Below are 14,923 nucleotides of genomic sequence, written 5' to 3' on the forward strand. Positions count from 1 at the left end.
GCACAGAACGGGGGTGGGGAGGGACACAGCCAGCCGGATTCTGTTTCCCAGCTGGGAGTCTGGCCCGGAGAGGGAGGGGCAGGCAGCCGGCAGAGGCCACCTGGACCTGACCCTCTGGACTGCCCTGGGCTGCAGGGGGTGGTGGAGGCAGGGAGCTTGGCCTCCTCTCACTGTGGCCCTTTCTGCACCTGAGAAATGGAGGTGCCCCGTGCCCGCTGCAGCCTGTGGGCTGGGTGAGCAGCGCCAGGGCCGCGTTGCTGGGGGGTGGGTGGCCGGGAAGGGTGGCCCGGGGTTGGCCACCACGTGTTTCTGAGTCCCCAGCGCCGAGACCATCGCGGGCGGCGAGGAACGTGATTGTCCTTCCCGGAGACATGCTCTCGCCCCGTGGGCCTGCGGGTCCTGACGCCCCTCTCCTCCGCAGCCACCTGGCGGACGTCTTGGCCTCGGCGACCTGCCTGCGCTGCGGGGCCCGCTTCGGCGCGGCCGAGCGCATCGTGCACAGCGGCGGCGAGCTGTTCCACGAGCGCTGCTTCGTGTGCGCCCAGTGCTTCCGGCCCTTCCCCGACGGCCTCTTCTACGAGGTGAGGGCCCCGCCCCGCCCCGCCTCCGGAGCCCCGCCCCGCCCCGGAGCCCCGCCCACTCCGGGAGCCCCGCCCAGCCTCCGGAGCCCCGCCCCGCCTCCGGAGCCCCGCCCACTCCGGGAGCCCCGCCCCGCCTCCGGAGCCCCGCCCCGCCCCGGAGCCCCGCCCACTCCGGAGCCCCGCCCCGCCCCTGGGAGCCCCGCCCCGCCCCCGGGAGCCCCGCCCCGCCTCCGGGGGCCCCGCCCCGCCTCCGGGAGCCCCGCCCCCGGGAGCCCCGCCCCGCCCCGCGGTGCGGGTGCTGAAGGGTGTCGCCTCCTCCGGTTCCCTGGGCAACCCCTGCCCTGCCGCCTCCCCTGTCTTGGGATCAGACAGTAAACCCAGTGCCTGGGTGTCTGTCAGGTTGAAGGTGCTGAGCGCTTGGGTTGGAGGGACAGGGTGCGGGGGAGGGGGGGGAAGCAGCCCCAAGGAGGGAGGAGGGAGGGAGCCCGCCCGCAGCCGCAGGAAGAGTGCTCAGCCGCGCACGGCAAGTGCAAAGGGCCTGAGGTCCGAGAGGCGGCTTCCCTGTGGCAGGTGGGTGTGAAGGAAGCAGAGCGGAGGGAGTAGTGGGTGAGGCAGGGGCAGAGTCATTTGACTTGGTGGGCCTTAGGACTTCACCGTGGGAGAGGCAGGAGCCATGCTGGGTGTGGAGGCCAGGAATCCGTCTGCCCCATGTTGGGAAGGGGCCACAGGCTGCTGGGCTGAGGAGAGACTGCATGGGGCGCAGGAGGGGAGGAGGCTGGGAGTGCAGGTGGAGGCTGGGAGTGCAGGGGACAGAGGAGGCTGGGGGGTGCCGGTGGAGGTTGGGAGTGCAGGTGGAGGTGGGGAGTGCAGGTGGAGGTGGGGAGTGCCGATGGAGGCTGGGGGTGCCGGTGGAGGCTGGGGGTGCCGGTGGAGACTGGGGGTGCAGGTGGAGGTTGGGGGTGCAGGTGGAGGCTGGGGGTGGAGGGGACAGAGGAGGCTGAGGGTGCAGGAGGAGGCTGGGGTGGAGGCTGGGTGTGCAGGAGGAGGCTGGAGGCTGGGGGTGCAGGTGGAGGCTGGGGGTGCAGGTGGAGGCTGGGAGTGCAGGAGGAGGCTGGGGGTGCAGGTGGAGGCTGGGGGTGCAGGAGGAGGCTGGGAGTGCAGGAGGAGGCTGGGGGTGCAGGAGGAGTCTGGGGGTGGAGGATGGGGGTGCAGGAGGAGGCTGGGGGTGGAGGATGGGGGTGCAGGAGGAGGCTGGGGGTGGAGGCTGGAGGTGCAGGCGGTGGAGGCTGGCTTTTGCGGTAACCCAGATGCAAGGGAAGGTGGCTAGACTGGCAACCTTGCTCACAAAGCACATTGTTAAGTTCTCAATAATCTTGCAAGTTGGTTGTTAGAGTGATTAAAAATTAAATTATGTAAATGTACAATGAGATAAGTTTTATTAAAAACAAAGGTAAAAAAACTCAACCCCCCCACTTCCTATTTCATTACATTTTACTGTCACCTGTGCCTTTGAAGTTATTTCTGGCACCTGTGTGGCCGGCGCTGTGTGAGCGTCTGCTGGGCTCCGTGCCCTGTCACGCCTGGTGGGATGTGTGCACCAGAGCCGCTGATCAGCACCGCCCTGCGCGGGCTCCCGCAGACTTCCCAGGCAGGGCTGGGGGCTGATGGGAAAGGCTAGCCCGCTGTAGGGGCAGTGGGAGTGGGGGCTGTGTGCCTGGAACAAAGCCTGGCACACAGGAGGTGCTCAGGAAATGGTCACCCAGCGTGAAATGGTCACTCTGCTGCCCCTTTGCGTCCCGGATCGCCTGATGTGGTTGCAGCCTGTAAGACACTCATTTTTGAGAACAGGAAACAGGGCCAGTGTCCGGGAGGAGAGAGCAAGGCAGGCTTTGGCCTCTGCGGGTCTGTGCCAGGTGCTTGGGCCCAGTCAGAAGGTGGGAGGCTGGAGCCTGGTGCCTGGGACGGGGCTCTCCCTCCGGCCCACTCTCCTGTGTCCCGTCCCTGGGTCTTCTGTGGCCTCTAGGAAATGCACGTCTCACAGAGAGAACACGGCATGGGGCACAGTGACACGTGCAGTTCAAACCTGCCCAGCCTTCCCAGCCTGCGGCCCCCAGCCGGGGCAGGCGCCAGGACCCCAGGGTGGCCCCTGCAGCGGACAGCAGGCTGAGGCCCTCCCTCTGCACCCTGGCCTCCAGGCCTCGAGGCTGCTCCCTCTCTGCAGCCTCCACTCAGCCCCCTGCCCCTGTCCCTCCGCTGTTCGCACTTCCTGCAGGAAGCCGCTCTGGGAGGGCTGGTGCCCCTGGGAGGGTAGCAGAGTGGGTGCTGGTCTGCCTGAGGCAGGCTCTGACCAGACAGAGCCGCCAGTGCAGACCGGATGACGCTGGCTCTGCCGCCCATTTGCAGTTTGAAGGCCGGAAGTACTGCGAGCACGATTTCCAGATGCTGTTTGCTCCGTGCTGCGGCTCCTGTGGTACGTAAGGGTGGCGACTGGCCGATGGGCCAGGGTCCCCGTGTGGCCAGGTCCCGTGCGGCCAGGGTCCCGTGTGGCCAGGTCCCGTGCGGCCAGGGTCCCGTGTGGCCAGGTCCCGTGCGGCCAGGGTCCCGTGTGGCCAGGTCCCGTGCGGCCAGGGTCCCGTGTGGCCAGGTCCCGTGCGGCCAGGGTCCCGTGTGGCCAGGTCCCGTGCGGCCAGGGTCCCGTGCGGCCAGGTCCCGTGTGGCCAGGTCCCGTGTGGCCAGGTCCCGTGCGGCCAGGGTCCCGTGCGGCCAGGGTCCCGTGCGGCCAGGTCCCGTGCGGCCAGGGTCCCGTGTGGCCAGGTCCCGTGCGGCCAGGGTCCCGTGCGGCCAGGTCCCGTGTGGCCAGGTCCCGTGTGGCCAGGTCCCGTGCGGCCAGGGTCCCGTGCGGCCAGGTCCCGTGTGGCCAGGTCCCGTGCGGCCAGGGTCCCGTGCGGCCAGGTCCCGTGTGGCCAGGTCCCGTGTGGCCAGGTCCCGTGCGGCCAGGATCTGGAGCTCTCCCGTGCCTGCCCAAGCCCTGTTTCTCTGAGCACCAGCCTTCAGGCCCCTCAGGCATTAGCTCCCCGGGGGCTGCACGGGGGCCTAGGACCCGTGTGGACTGGGCTTGGGGCTGGGCTGAGGGGAGGGCCCGGCCCTGGCCAGCAGGGACCTCCCTCTTTCAGGCGAGTTCATCGTTGGCCGCGTGATCAAGGCCATGAACAACAGCTGGCACCCAGGCTGCTTCTGCTGCCAGCTGTGTGGAGTGGAGCTGGCCGACCTGGGCTTCGTGAAGAACGCGGGCAGGTGAGCTGGGCAGGGAGGCAGGTGGCCGAGCGGGAGCTGGTAGACTCTCAGGAGCGTTGAGTCAGGTGACTGCCTCCTGGCCCCCGGCACGCGAGGCTGACGCCAGCCTCTGCTTCCCACCTGCACCAGGCTGGGCTCTGGAGAGAGCAGGCCCGGCCCGCCATTCTTAAATTCAGGGCCATCCGTCTCCCGGGCTCCGCCAGGCCTCCTTGCGCTGTAACTCCAGGCTCTCAGAAGAGGTGCCTTCCACTTCCCCCTCCTCCTCCCACTGTCTCCACCCCCACCCACCCGCAGGTGGCCTCCCTCCCGCTCCCCGAGGGCCAGGCCCTGGGGCACCCTGGCTGCCCAGCATCTGTGCCCTGCAGCCTGGACATGTCTCTGCTCACCCTGTATGCTCTTGAGAAGGCTGGAGGCTTCAGTAGCTCCCCCTCCCTCCCTCCCTCCCTCCCTCCCTCCCTCCCTCCATCAGGCTGGGTGGCCCCCAAGGTCCAAAATGCCCTCTGGGTTCTCTGCAGCCCTCCCCGGTGCATATGCTGGCTTTTCCCATCTGCTCCCCATGTCCTCAGCCTCCTTGGGGTCCATGGCACCCCCATTGCCAGACCCCGAGGTTGCTGCTGGCCTCTGTGGCTTTGCCGTGGTGCCCTCTTTCCTGCTGAAATGCCTTCTTGTGGCCAAGCACTGGGTCTCCTCCAGGGGCTCACCTCTCCTGCTGGCGCCGGGCGTGTCTGCCCACGGGCGTGTATGTGCCCCTCCCACCCAGCCCTCCCTGTGGTCGCTGCCTGGCCACGGCCGCCTCCACTCGTGTCTGTCCACCAGGCACCCCAGCGCAGCGGGCCACCCCCACCTTCTCCTGCCCTGAACTGACTCAGGGAAGAGCCGCCTGCCGCGGTGCCCCCTCCGCCCCCTCCCCCACCCACTGACCCTGCCGTCTCCTGTCTGGGCGCTGGTCCCCATCTGGCTCTCTGACCAGCACCCTCGCCCCTCTGCACTGCTGCAGCGAGCTCGGCTCTCCTGCCCCACGCTGCCTGTGCCCACCGGTGCCTCCAGGGCACCCAGCAGGAGCCTGGCTCAACCAGAGGCTGTGGGGCAGGTAGTGCCGGGGTCCTTTGTGATCCGGGCCGGGCCCGCTGCCGGTGTGTGCCCGCTGCCGGTGTGTGCCCGCTGCCGGTGTGTGCCCGCTGCCGGGTGTGTGCCCGCTGCCGGTGTGTGTGCCCGCTGCCGGTGTGTGCCCGCTGCCGGTGTGTGCCCGCTGCCGGTGTGTGCCCACTGCCGGTGTGTGCCCGCCGCCGGAGTGTGCCCGCCGCCGGTGTGTGTGCCCGCCGCCGGTGTGTGTGCCCGCCGCCGGTGTGTGTGCCCGCTGCCGGTGTGTGCCCGCTGCCGGTGTGTGCCCGCTGCCGGTGTGTGTGACCGCTGCAGGTGTGTGTGCCCACTGCCGGTGTGTGTGCCCGCTGCCGGTGTGTGTGCCCACTGCCGGTGTGTGCCCGCTGCCGGTGTGTGTGCCCACTGCTGGTGTGTGCCCGCTGCCGGTGTGTGTGCCCACTGCCGGTGTGTGCCTGCTGCCGGTGTGTGCCCACTGCCGGTGTGTGCCCGCTGCCGGTGTGTGTGCCCGCTGCAGGTGTGTGTGCCCGCTGCAGGTGTGTGTGCCCACTGCCGGTGTGTGTGCCCGCTGCAGGTGTGTGTGCCCACTGCTGGTGTGTGCCCGCTGCCGGTGTGTGTGCCCGCTGCAGGTGTGTGTGCCCACTGCCGGTGTGTGCCCGCTGCCGGTGTGTGTGCCCGCTGCAGGTGTGTGTGCCCGTTGCAGGTGTGTGTGCCCACTGCCGGTGTGTGTGCCCGCTGCCGGTGTGTGTGCCCGCTGCAGGTGTGTGTGCCCGCTGCAGGTGTGTGTGCCCACTGCCGGTGTGTGCCCGCTGCCGGTGTGTGCCCGCTGCAGGTGTGTGTGCCCACTGCCGGTGTGTGCCCGCTGCCGGTGTGTGCCCGCTGCCAGTGTGTGTGCCCACTGCCGGTGTGTGCCCGCTGCCGGTGTGTGTGCCCGCTGCCGGTGTGTGCCCGCTGCAGGTGTGTGTGCCCACTGCCGGTGTGTGCCCGCTGCCGGTGTGTGCCCGCTGCCGGTGTGTGCCCACTGCCGGTGTGTGCCTGAGCACGTCCTGCCCCTCCCAAGACACACTCGCACGGGCCCAGCTGCACTGCTGCCTCAGAAACCTGGACAGGACATGGAAGATGCGACATGCAAGTAGCTTGGCTTTAACAAGTGGGACCGCCCAGCCGGCTGGCACTCCTCTGAAGACCACAGGGCCTCGGGTCTGTGTGGGGCGGGCGCACTGTGGGTGTAAGAGCACGTGCCGCCGTCTCTGCTCCCTTCGCCCCAGGGAGCCGTTCTTGGGTTGGAGAGATGTTCTGGGAAGGGTGTTGCTTTAACCAAACACATTGGCCTGAGACCCTCCAAGCCGTTGGTTTCTGGTCGTGCGGTGCAGCAGCGAGCACTGGCAGGGCCGCGCCCGCCACCCGGAGCAGAGCCGCTCGGAGCCTGGCCGGCCGGGAGCGACGGGCTGAGGGAGGCCTGCACGCCTGATGGTGGAGGCCAGCTCCCTGCCCGCTAGTCTGCGCTGCCCGGACTCCGTGGGCAGCTGCTGAGAGGCTGGGGGTGGTCAGTGCCCCCCCCCCCCCGCCTCCGTGTGGTTCCAGCAGGAGGATCGGATCGGAAGGGTGCCGCAGGCCGCTCCGGACCTGCGGTGGCCAGCCTGAGATGTACTTAGTGGTCAGCTACAAGTTACAGCTGTGGCTCCTAAACTCAGGGCCTTCGGCAAAGGGGCGCCGGGGGAACGCACAGCACCTTGCGCATCACAGGAGATACTGCGACCGCCTCCTGTCCCCAGTGCCCGCGCTCCCCCGGCCTCTGTGTCTGAGTGGGAGGAGCCGGAGCGCTGGCAGCACCGAGGAAAACTGGGGCTCCTGGGTCCCTCCCAGGCCTCCTGCCCTCCTGCTGCGGTGACCTCGCTGAGATCCTGGCGCTGGGCCCACGGGCTGCAGGGCAGCCTGCAGAGGGCTCTCCCTTTTTAGGGGTTTGTGCATCGGGTGAGACAGAACCACGACCTGGGCTCTGGGGGGTGAGGTCTGACCTGGCAGGGGCGGTGTGATCTGCAGATTCCCTGGTTTCCCTCAGCGTGTGACTGGGGGGAAGCTCACAGCTCCGGCCTGGGCTACAGCTCCGGCCTGGGCTACAGCTCCGGCCTGGGCTACAGCTCCGACCTGGGCTACAGCTCCGACCTGGGCTACAGCTCCGACCTGGGCTACAGCTCCGGCCTGGGCTACAGCTCCGGCCTGGGCTACAGCTCCGACCTGGGCTACAGCTCCGGCCTGGGCTACAGCTCCGACCTGGGCTACAGCTCCGACCTGGGCTACAGCTCCGGCCTGGGCTACAGCTCCGACCTGGGCTACAGCTCCGACCTGGGCTACAGCTCCGGCCTGGGCTACAGCTCCGACCTGGGCTACAGCTCCGACCTGGGCTACAGCTCCGGCCTGGGCTACAGCTCCGACCTGGCGCTCACCGAGCTCTCATTGGTCCTCCCTCCCAGGCTAGGGGGCCGCCCCGAGAGCCCTGGGCCGCAGAGCAGGCTGCACAGGGTGTTGCGGAACTTCTCGGCCACGAAAAAGTACACGATGGGGTCCAGGGCCCCGTTGAGGCTGGTGAGGCAGGCGGTGACCCTGTTCCCCAGGGCCAGGGCGCGCCGGGCTGCGCAGGAGGTGCCGCGGTGGCGGCGCAGCACGTAGATGAAGCGGTGCACGTGGTAGGGCAGGAAGCAGACCAGGAAGATGGCCAGCACCAGGGCGATGGTGCGCACCGCCTTGCTCCTGAGGCGCGTCTCCACGCGCGGGCCCCGCCGCAGGCTGCGGATGATCAGCAGGTAGCAGGTCACCGTGGTGACGAACGGGAAGGTGAAGGCCACCGCCAGGGACGCGAGCGCGTGGGGGGAGGCCTTCTCCCGGTACAGCTGCAGGCAGACGACCGTGTGGTTGGTCCTCACGGTCTGTGGGCTCACCAGCAGTGGGGCCATGGCCACGGCCACCACCACCCAGAGGAAGGCGCAGGCCAGGTGAGCATAGAGGGGCCTGCGGAGCTTGAGGGACTTGACGGGGTGCACGATGGCCAGGAAGCGGTCGGCGCTGATGCAGGTGAGGAAGTAGATGCTGGCGTACATGTTGAGGTAGAAGAGGAAGCCGGTGAGGCGGCACGGGATTTCCCCGAAGGGCCAGTGGCTCCCCGAGAAGTGGTAGACCAGGCGCGTGGGCAGGACCAGCACGTAGGCCAGGTCGGCCACGGCCAGGTGCATCAGGAACACGTCGGCAGGGGTGCCGGCCCGGCGGTCCCGGAGGAAGAGCCACAAGGCCAGGGCATTGCCCACAAAAGCCAGGAGGAAATCCAGGAGGTAGAAGGAGGCCAAGAGCACGTTCTCCAGCCGCGTCTCCTGGCCACACGGATCCGCCGCCGCCAGGGAGCGGTTGGCTGCCGGCCCGGAGGCCCCCTCGAGGCCGTTCATGCTGTGGCTGGAGGAGGAGAGGAGGGGCCCGGTGGAGCGCGGCCTGGCGTGGGGGCCTGGACGCCCCCGGGTCCATCTGTGCCGCGGGCTTCCTGAACGTTACCAAGACGCACAACAGAACCGGGGCCTGGCGCTTTCTGGCTGCTGCGCACTGCACCTGCCTGTGTGAAGGTTCTGCGCGGGGGGCGGGGGCAGGGGTGGACGCCATTATCCCAGACCCTGCAGAGTCAGCCCTGGGGGTGGGGATCCAACCAGTGTGTCTGAGCTCTGGGGGCGGGAGGACGCGGAGGGGTCCTCAGGGGTGCTGCCTGAGGGCAGGGTGGTACGTGGGCCCTGAGCCCCTTCCTGGTGGGCAGGGAGTAGGTTACCTGGTCCCCAAAGGCTCGCGTGCGGAGCCCTGCTAGCCCCTCTCCGGCTCTGGGGGGGCCTGAGGCCCGGGCACTCCCCCGGGGCGGTGGTGTGGAGTGTGGCCGCTTGTGCCTGCTCTCCGGCCAGCCCCTGCCACAGCTCCGGCGCTGCCAGAGAGGAGGGTCACTAGCAACGCAGTGTGGGCCGTGTCCCAGGGCCGGGGCCTGCATTCTGTGTCCCAGGACCCCCGAGAGGTCGGGCCTGCCACACCCACACGGGAGGCCAGGGCCAGCCTTGGCAGCAGCTGTTTACAGCTGGCGAGCCTGGTTCTCCCCGACAGACAGGGGGACATGCACCTGTTTTGACACTGGGCTGCTCAGGAGATCCAAAAGGAAGAGGGTCCGTCCCACCCAAACACCGGACCCTCCCAGGCCTGGAGCGGGAGGTGCAGCAGGAGAGGGCTGGCCTGCTGCCCCTGCTGCTCGAGCCGGGGGTGCGTTCAAGCTCTCCGGAGGCTCCTGGCCCGGAGGAGGTGCGGGGGGGGGTGGGGGGGTGGGGGCTGCTGGGCAGGAGAGGGGCTGTGCCAGGAGAAGCACCTCGCAGGCAGCAGTCGAGGAGGGTGGCTCTCCTGGCTGAGCCTGGCTCTGCTGAGCAGCCCGGAACCTGGAGCAAGTCCTTTAATGCCCGAGTCAGGGCTGGCACGAGGAGTGGCTGTGCCCAGGGGCACGGACAGGGCTCAGTCTGCACAGCACCCCTTGAGGGGAGGGAGCAGGTGCCACCATAAGGTACTGGTGTAGGAACGGGCCAGGTTCTGGGTGCTGGCTCAGCCTGGCTTTTCTCATTGGCCCTCCTTAACACACTGAGCTCCTGAGCTCCTGCCTCCTAGAGAGGCTGGGCCTTGGCAGCAGTATTTTTACCCAGGGGCATGTGAGGGAGCAGGGAGGGGCCCAGGGGCATGTGAGGGTTCAGGGCGGGGCCCAGGGGCATGTGAGGGAGCAGCAGGGAGGGGCCCAGGGGCATGTGAGGGAGCAGGGAGGGGCCCAGGGGCATGTGAGGGAGCAGGGAGGGGCCCAGGGGCATGTGAGGGAGCAGGGAGGGGCCCAGGGGCATGTGGGGGAGCAGCAGGGAGGGGCCCAGGGGCATGTGAGGGAGCAGCAGGGAGGGGCCCAGGGGCATGTGAGGGAGCAGGGAGGGGCCCAGGGGCATGTGAGGGAGCAGCAGGGTGGGGCCCAGGGGCATGTGGGGGAGCAGCAGGGAGGGGCCCAGGGGCATGTGAGGGAGCGGGGAGGGGCCCAGGGGCATGTGGGGAAGCAGCAGGGAGGGGCCCAGGGGCATGTGAGGGAGCAGGGAGGGGCCCAGGGGCATGTGGGGGAGCAGCAGGGAGGGGCCCAGGGGCCTGTGAGGGAACAGCAGGGAGGGGCCCAGGGGCATGTGAGGGAGCAGCAGGGAGGGGCCCAGGGGCCTGTGAGGGAACAGCAGGGAGGGGCCCAGGGGCATGTGAGGGAGCAGGGAGGGGCCCAGGGGCATGTGAGGGAGCAGGGCGGGGCCCAGGGGCATGTGAGGGAGCAGCAGGGAGCAGTGGCTGCTGATTGCTTTAAGGGATGGAGGGAGTGTACATCTAATTATATCACACTAGAGGCCCGGTGCACAAAAATTGGTGCAAGGTAGGGGTCCCCTCAGCCCTGCCTGCACTCTCTCCAATCCAGCACCCCTTGGAGGATGTTCGACTACCGGTTTACGCCCGATCTCCTGGATGGGGCCTAAACCAGCAGTCAGACATCCCTCTTACTCTCCTGGACCACTGGCTTCTAATCACTCACCTGCCTGTCTGCCTGGTTGCCCTTAACCCCACCCCCCTCCGCCGGCCTGATAGCCCCTCACTGCCTCTTCGTGTTCGCCTGATCACCCCTAACTCCCCCTCTGCTGGCCTGGTCACCTCTTACTCCCCTCCCCCCCCGGACAGCCTGGTCACCCCTAACTGCCCCCCCCAGCTGGCCTGGTCACCCTCAAATGCTCCCCCTGATAGCCTGGTCGCCCCAGCAGCCTGCTTGTTCAGTCACTAACCCCCCTGCTGGCCCGGTCATAGGGAGCCATCTTTTGGGGGTGTGATGGTTAATTTGCATATTACCTCTTTATTATATAGGCTTTTTTAATTTTTGAAGGGGTCCATGGTTTTTCCCCACCCAAATGATCCCCTCTGGCTCCAGAGAATTGCAGGATGCCTGAAATTAGCATTTGGAGATGGTTTTCCTGCTGTTTCCAAGTGTGTGTGACCTGTGTGTGTGTGTGTGGGGGGGGGGGCGGCGGGGGGAGGCAGGGAGGCTGGGGGAGAGGCTGGGCCTTTTGGAGCACAGGGATGAGGGAGGGCTGCTGAGGGGCCAGCTGGGCGCTCTCCCTCGAGGCCCCGCCCCGCAGACCTTCCCTGCAGACTGCTCCTGGCTGACTGTCAGCTCTGCCAGGCACAGTCCTCAGAGGCAGGCCTCAGACCCCATTTTGCAGAGTAGGAATCTGAGCCTTGAGTGGACGAACTTGCCCAAGGTCACTTGGCTGGGCGATAGCCTGGGAGTTGGAGGTCAGACTCAGCAGGGACACCCAGCGCGACAGGCCTTGCTGCTGGGACGGGCCCACAGCCCTTGAGGCCAGAGCTGGGTGTGGCTGTCTGTCTGCCTGCACGGAGCTGTCTCCTCGCTCAGCGCCTCCTGCACGGGGCCTGGCCCCAGAGCCAGTGACAAAACTTGGGGGGCTCAGTGCAACATGAAATGCAGGGCCCTTGTTCAAAAAGGAGGAGTCTTAGGATGGTGAAAGCAGAGCTCCTCCGAGCGTGGGCCCGCACAACCGCACCAGGCCGCGAGGCCCTGGTGCCGCGCCAGCGCCGGCTCTCTGCTTCTCGCCCAGAGCCCAGCCTCCTACCTGCTGAGGGCCGAGGGCCGTGTGCGCCGCTCTAGACAGAGACTTAGTTTCCAAACGCTCTCAGCTTGTCTCCCTGCCCCTCCCGCCAGGGGTTTGATAGGGATTTACGCAGGATGGTCTGCATTCCGCTCTCCGCCTGCCCTGCTCAGGGGAGGCCCAGGGCCTGGAGTGGCCGGGGCAGTGCCACAGGGCGGCAGGGCTGTGGGGAAGGTGAGCCACGGGCAGGCGTGGCCATCGTAGGAGGCCTCAGTGCGTCCTGGGCAGGCGGGCAGGCGGGCAGCCGGGCAGCCGGCTCCTCTCCCTGCGGCTGCTGCATCTGGCTCCTGCCGGGCACAGCGGCCTCGTGGTGAGGAGCTGGGCGGCTCGGGCAGCTCCTGGTGGAGTAGCTACCTTAAACTGTGGGCAGGGACTCTGCTGGGGGCCGCTCTGGTTAGACGGGTGTCTTGGTAGGTAGGTCCATCACAGAGGCACCTCAGGGACAGGCACCCCCACGCCGCCCGCCCTTACCTCCCGCCCGCCCTTACCTCTCGGCGCAGGTGGAGACCGGAAGGCTGGTGCTGAGCTCCTGCAGGCCGGCGGCGGGAGGCCGGCTATTTAAGGAGAGGAGGGGAGGCGGCAGCCCCTCCGGCTCTCAAAGGCCCCTCATCAAGGGTCCCTTGTGCGGGCCCTCCGAGGCCCTGCTGCCGCGGGCCTGTGAGTGTCCAGTGTGTCCCCAGAGCCCGCGCCCCAGCTGGGCCCGAGCGCCACAGAGGCCGAGTGTGCCTGTCCTGGAAGCTGCTGCGTGGCGCGGGCGGGCGCGGGGCTGCTGGGACGACAGACACACTAGCCATTTCAGAAGGGGACAATTTCCCACCACTGGGGGGGTGAGGTGGGGAGGGTCGGGCTGCCATGGCAACTGGCTCAGGCTCCCAAGCCTGCATAGGAGACAGTGAGGGGCCTGGTGAGTGGGGAGGGAGAGGCTGGGGTGTCTTGTTTGCTGAATGACAGGATCTTTTCAGGACACCTGATGTGGGGCCTGTGTCCTCCCCGATCGTTAGGCTCCATTTGGGCACAGCCACGGCCTTTATCTTGCCGGCCAGCTGCCGCAGCCTCATAATGGCGCTGTCTGCACCTCGGGCGGCTCGGCAAGGCCGGGCCTGCGTGTGGGCTCCTCTCCCGGGAGGCTGCCCCCCGCCCAGTGGCCCCAAGACCTCCTGGGGGCTAAGGCTGGGGTGTCTGCTGCCCTGAGACCCTCACGCAGAGGCTGTTCCTCCATCTTTCCAACAATGATATATCCGGTGGCACGGGCACCAAGCTACCATTTTTAATTTCAAAACACTTTTAAATATTTTAGTTAAAATGTGAAATATGTTTGTAGCCACCTTGTGGAGTAGCTACCTTAAACTTGTCCTGCCTGAGCCTGCTGGTCGCGGCCCGGCCCGCGTGGGGATGGCTGCCCCCTGCAGACCTCCCCCTGCAGACCTCCCCCTGCTGACCTCCCCCTGCTGACCTCCCCCTGCAGACCTCCCCCTGCTGACCTCCCCCTGCTGACCTCCCCCTGCAGACCTCCCCCTGCAGACCCCCCTGCAGACCTCCCCCTGCTGACCTCCCCCTGCTGACCTCCCCCTTCAGAACCCCCCTCCAGACCTCCCCCTGCAGACCCCCCCTGCAGACCTCCCCCTGCAGACCTCCCCCTGCAGACCTCCCCCTGCTGACCTCCCCCTGCAGACCCCCCCTGCAGACCCCCCCTGCAGACCTCCCCCTGCAGACCTCCGCCTGCTGACCTCCCCCTGCAGACCTCCCCCTGCAGACCTCCCCCTGCAGACCTCCCCCTGCAGACCCCCCCTGCAGACCTCCCCCTGCAGACCTCCCCCTGCAGACCTCCCCCTGCAGACCCCCCCTGCAGACCTCCGCCTGCTGACCTCCCCCTGCAGACCTCCCCCTGCAGACCCCCCCTGCAGACCTCCGCGGCTCAGCAGGAGGAGCTCGCCAGCTACAAGCCACCGGGAAGTGGCAGAGCAGGACTTGAACCCCAGCGTGTGTGTGCGTGTGTGCGCGTGTGTGGTGTGTGTAAGTGTGCATGTGCATGCATGTGTGTGCATGCGTGTGCATGCGTGTGTGAGTGTGTGCGCGCGCGTATGTGTGCATGTGCGTGTGTGTGAGTGTGTGTGTGAGTGTGTGTGTGTGTGAGTGTGTGTGTGCGCGCACGTGCTCCATCTTCATTCCACCTGGAAGAATACTCGCAGTCACCTCCAGGTCTGCAGGGGTCAGGCCTGTCAGTTGCCCCTCTGGGGTTCTGTCAGGAGAGCTGGGCTCCTGGAGCCTGCCTGCGGGTCCCCGCCCGCCGTGCCCGGAGGGCGCTCTGGAAGAGCTGGCTCTCACTGGCTCGAGAGGAGGGTGTTGGCTGCTGCCCTGAGCAGGGCATTTCTGTGGTTGGGGTGACTGCCCACAGAGACTTTGAGGTCATTGCAACAGAATTGTGGGGAGTTGTGCTAATTTCTGTAGCTTTTAAACAAAAATTACCCCATGTGGGTTGAACGTTGTTCTAATGATAAGAGAACCCCCTAGTCGCTGCGTGCGGGAGGCAGCACGCATGGTGGCAGGGCCCCGGGGGGCTGGGGCCCAGGCGTCTGGGTGACAGTGGGGTGAGGGGAGCCCCCTGGGCTTCAGGGATCTGGGGACTGAAGGGGGGACCCGAGTCACAGAGCTGAAGGCCGAGGCCGCGGGCGGGCAGGGCGCCAGGGTCGCAGGCCGAGCAGCTCCCAGCCTGGGTCCGGCCGTGCTGTCCCGGGAGCCGCTGCCTTCGTTCAGTCCTCGCCACAGGCTCCCTCACATCCCCCCTCTCCCTCCCTCGAGCCCCTCGCCATTCACAGCCCCGGGGAGGACAGAGACCAGGGGGCAGAGACCAGTGCTGCGCCGCGGGGAGCCCCGGCCCAGAGGGAGCAGGCCTGCCCGGGCCCTGCCCACAGGGGCCTGCAGCGCGAGGGGCAGCCCTCCATTGCCAGGGGACACCGAGCCCAGGCACTTGCAGATGGAGGCCGGTGGGGAAGGCGTGTGCACTGGGCCTCTGGACATCTTGGCCTGGGGACCGGCCCCCCGAGGCCAGGGAAGCAGAGCTCTGCGGGGTGATCTCCGTGGCGGCCACAGCCGCTGCCCAGGGCAGGGGCAGCACCGGCCCCGGGCCTCCCGGCGGAGCCTTGGGGACAGGCCGGCGGGTGCCCGCTGGCCCCCGGCTCCTCTGCACACACAGCCCGCAGACGCCTGCCCGGGGGCCAG

The 14,923-nt window shown here is 67.8% G+C and overlaps 2 protein-coding genes across 3 annotated transcripts; one reads left to right on the forward strand and one right to left on the reverse strand.

Annotated features, from left to right (window-relative positions):
* Positions 1-233: 233 nt before the first annotated feature.
* LOC307096651 (LIM and senescent cell antigen-like-containing domain protein 2) lies at positions 234-5,140 on the forward strand. Its single transcript, XM_079800966.1, has 3 exons — positions 234-581; positions 2,985-3,051; positions 3,755-5,140. Exons 1-3 carry the CDS (start codon positions 372-374, stop codon positions 3,877-3,879), a joined length of 402 nt encoding a protein of 133 aa, XP_079657092.1. The 5' UTR covers positions 234-371; the 3' UTR covers positions 3,880-5,140.
* A 539-nt stretch (positions 5,141-5,679) lies between these two features.
* Positions 5,680-9,936, reverse strand: GPR17 (G protein-coupled receptor 17). 2 transcript variants are annotated; one of them, XM_079800965.1, is made up of 2 exons: positions 5,996-9,936; positions 5,680-5,708 (listed from the first exon to the last, which is right to left on the reverse strand). In XM_079800965.1, exon 1 carries the CDS (start codon positions 8,408-8,410, stop codon positions 7,397-7,399), a length of 1,014 nt encoding a protein of 337 aa, XP_079657091.1. In that variant the 5' UTR covers positions 8,411-9,936; the 3' UTR covers positions 5,680-5,708; positions 5,996-7,396. The 2 variants fall into 2 exon arrangements, with proteins under 2 accessions (XP_079657091.1, XP_079657090.1); XM_079800964.1 differs by lacking the exon at positions 5,680-5,708 and adding an exon at positions 5,832-5,907.
* Positions 9,937-14,923: the final 4,987 nt, after the last annotated feature.

The sequence above is a fragment of the Cnephaeus nilssonii genome (assembly GCF_951640355.1).
Source record: "Cnephaeus nilssonii genome assembly, contig: SCAFFOLD_204, whole genome shotgun sequence".
NCBI lineage: Eukaryota > Metazoa > Chordata > Mammalia > Chiroptera > Vespertilionidae > Cnephaeus > Cnephaeus nilssonii.

Coding starts and splice junctions, on each gene's coding strand:
- LOC307096651 (XM_079800966.1), top strand. CDS start 372: ATGCTCTCGCCCCGTGGGCCTGCGGGTCCTGACGCCCCTCTCCTCCGC. Junction 582..2,984: donor CCGACGGCCTCTTCTACGAG/GTGAGGGCCCCG, acceptor GCCCATTTGCAG/TTTGAAGGCCGGAAGTACTG. Junction 3,052..3,754: donor TCCGTGCTGCGGCTCCTGTG/GTACGTAAGGGT, acceptor TCCCTCTTTCAG/GCGAGTTCATCGTTGGCCGC.
- GPR17 (XM_079800965.1), bottom strand. CDS start 8,410: ATGAACGGCCTCGAGGGGGCCTCCGGGCCGGCAGCCAACCGCTCCCTG.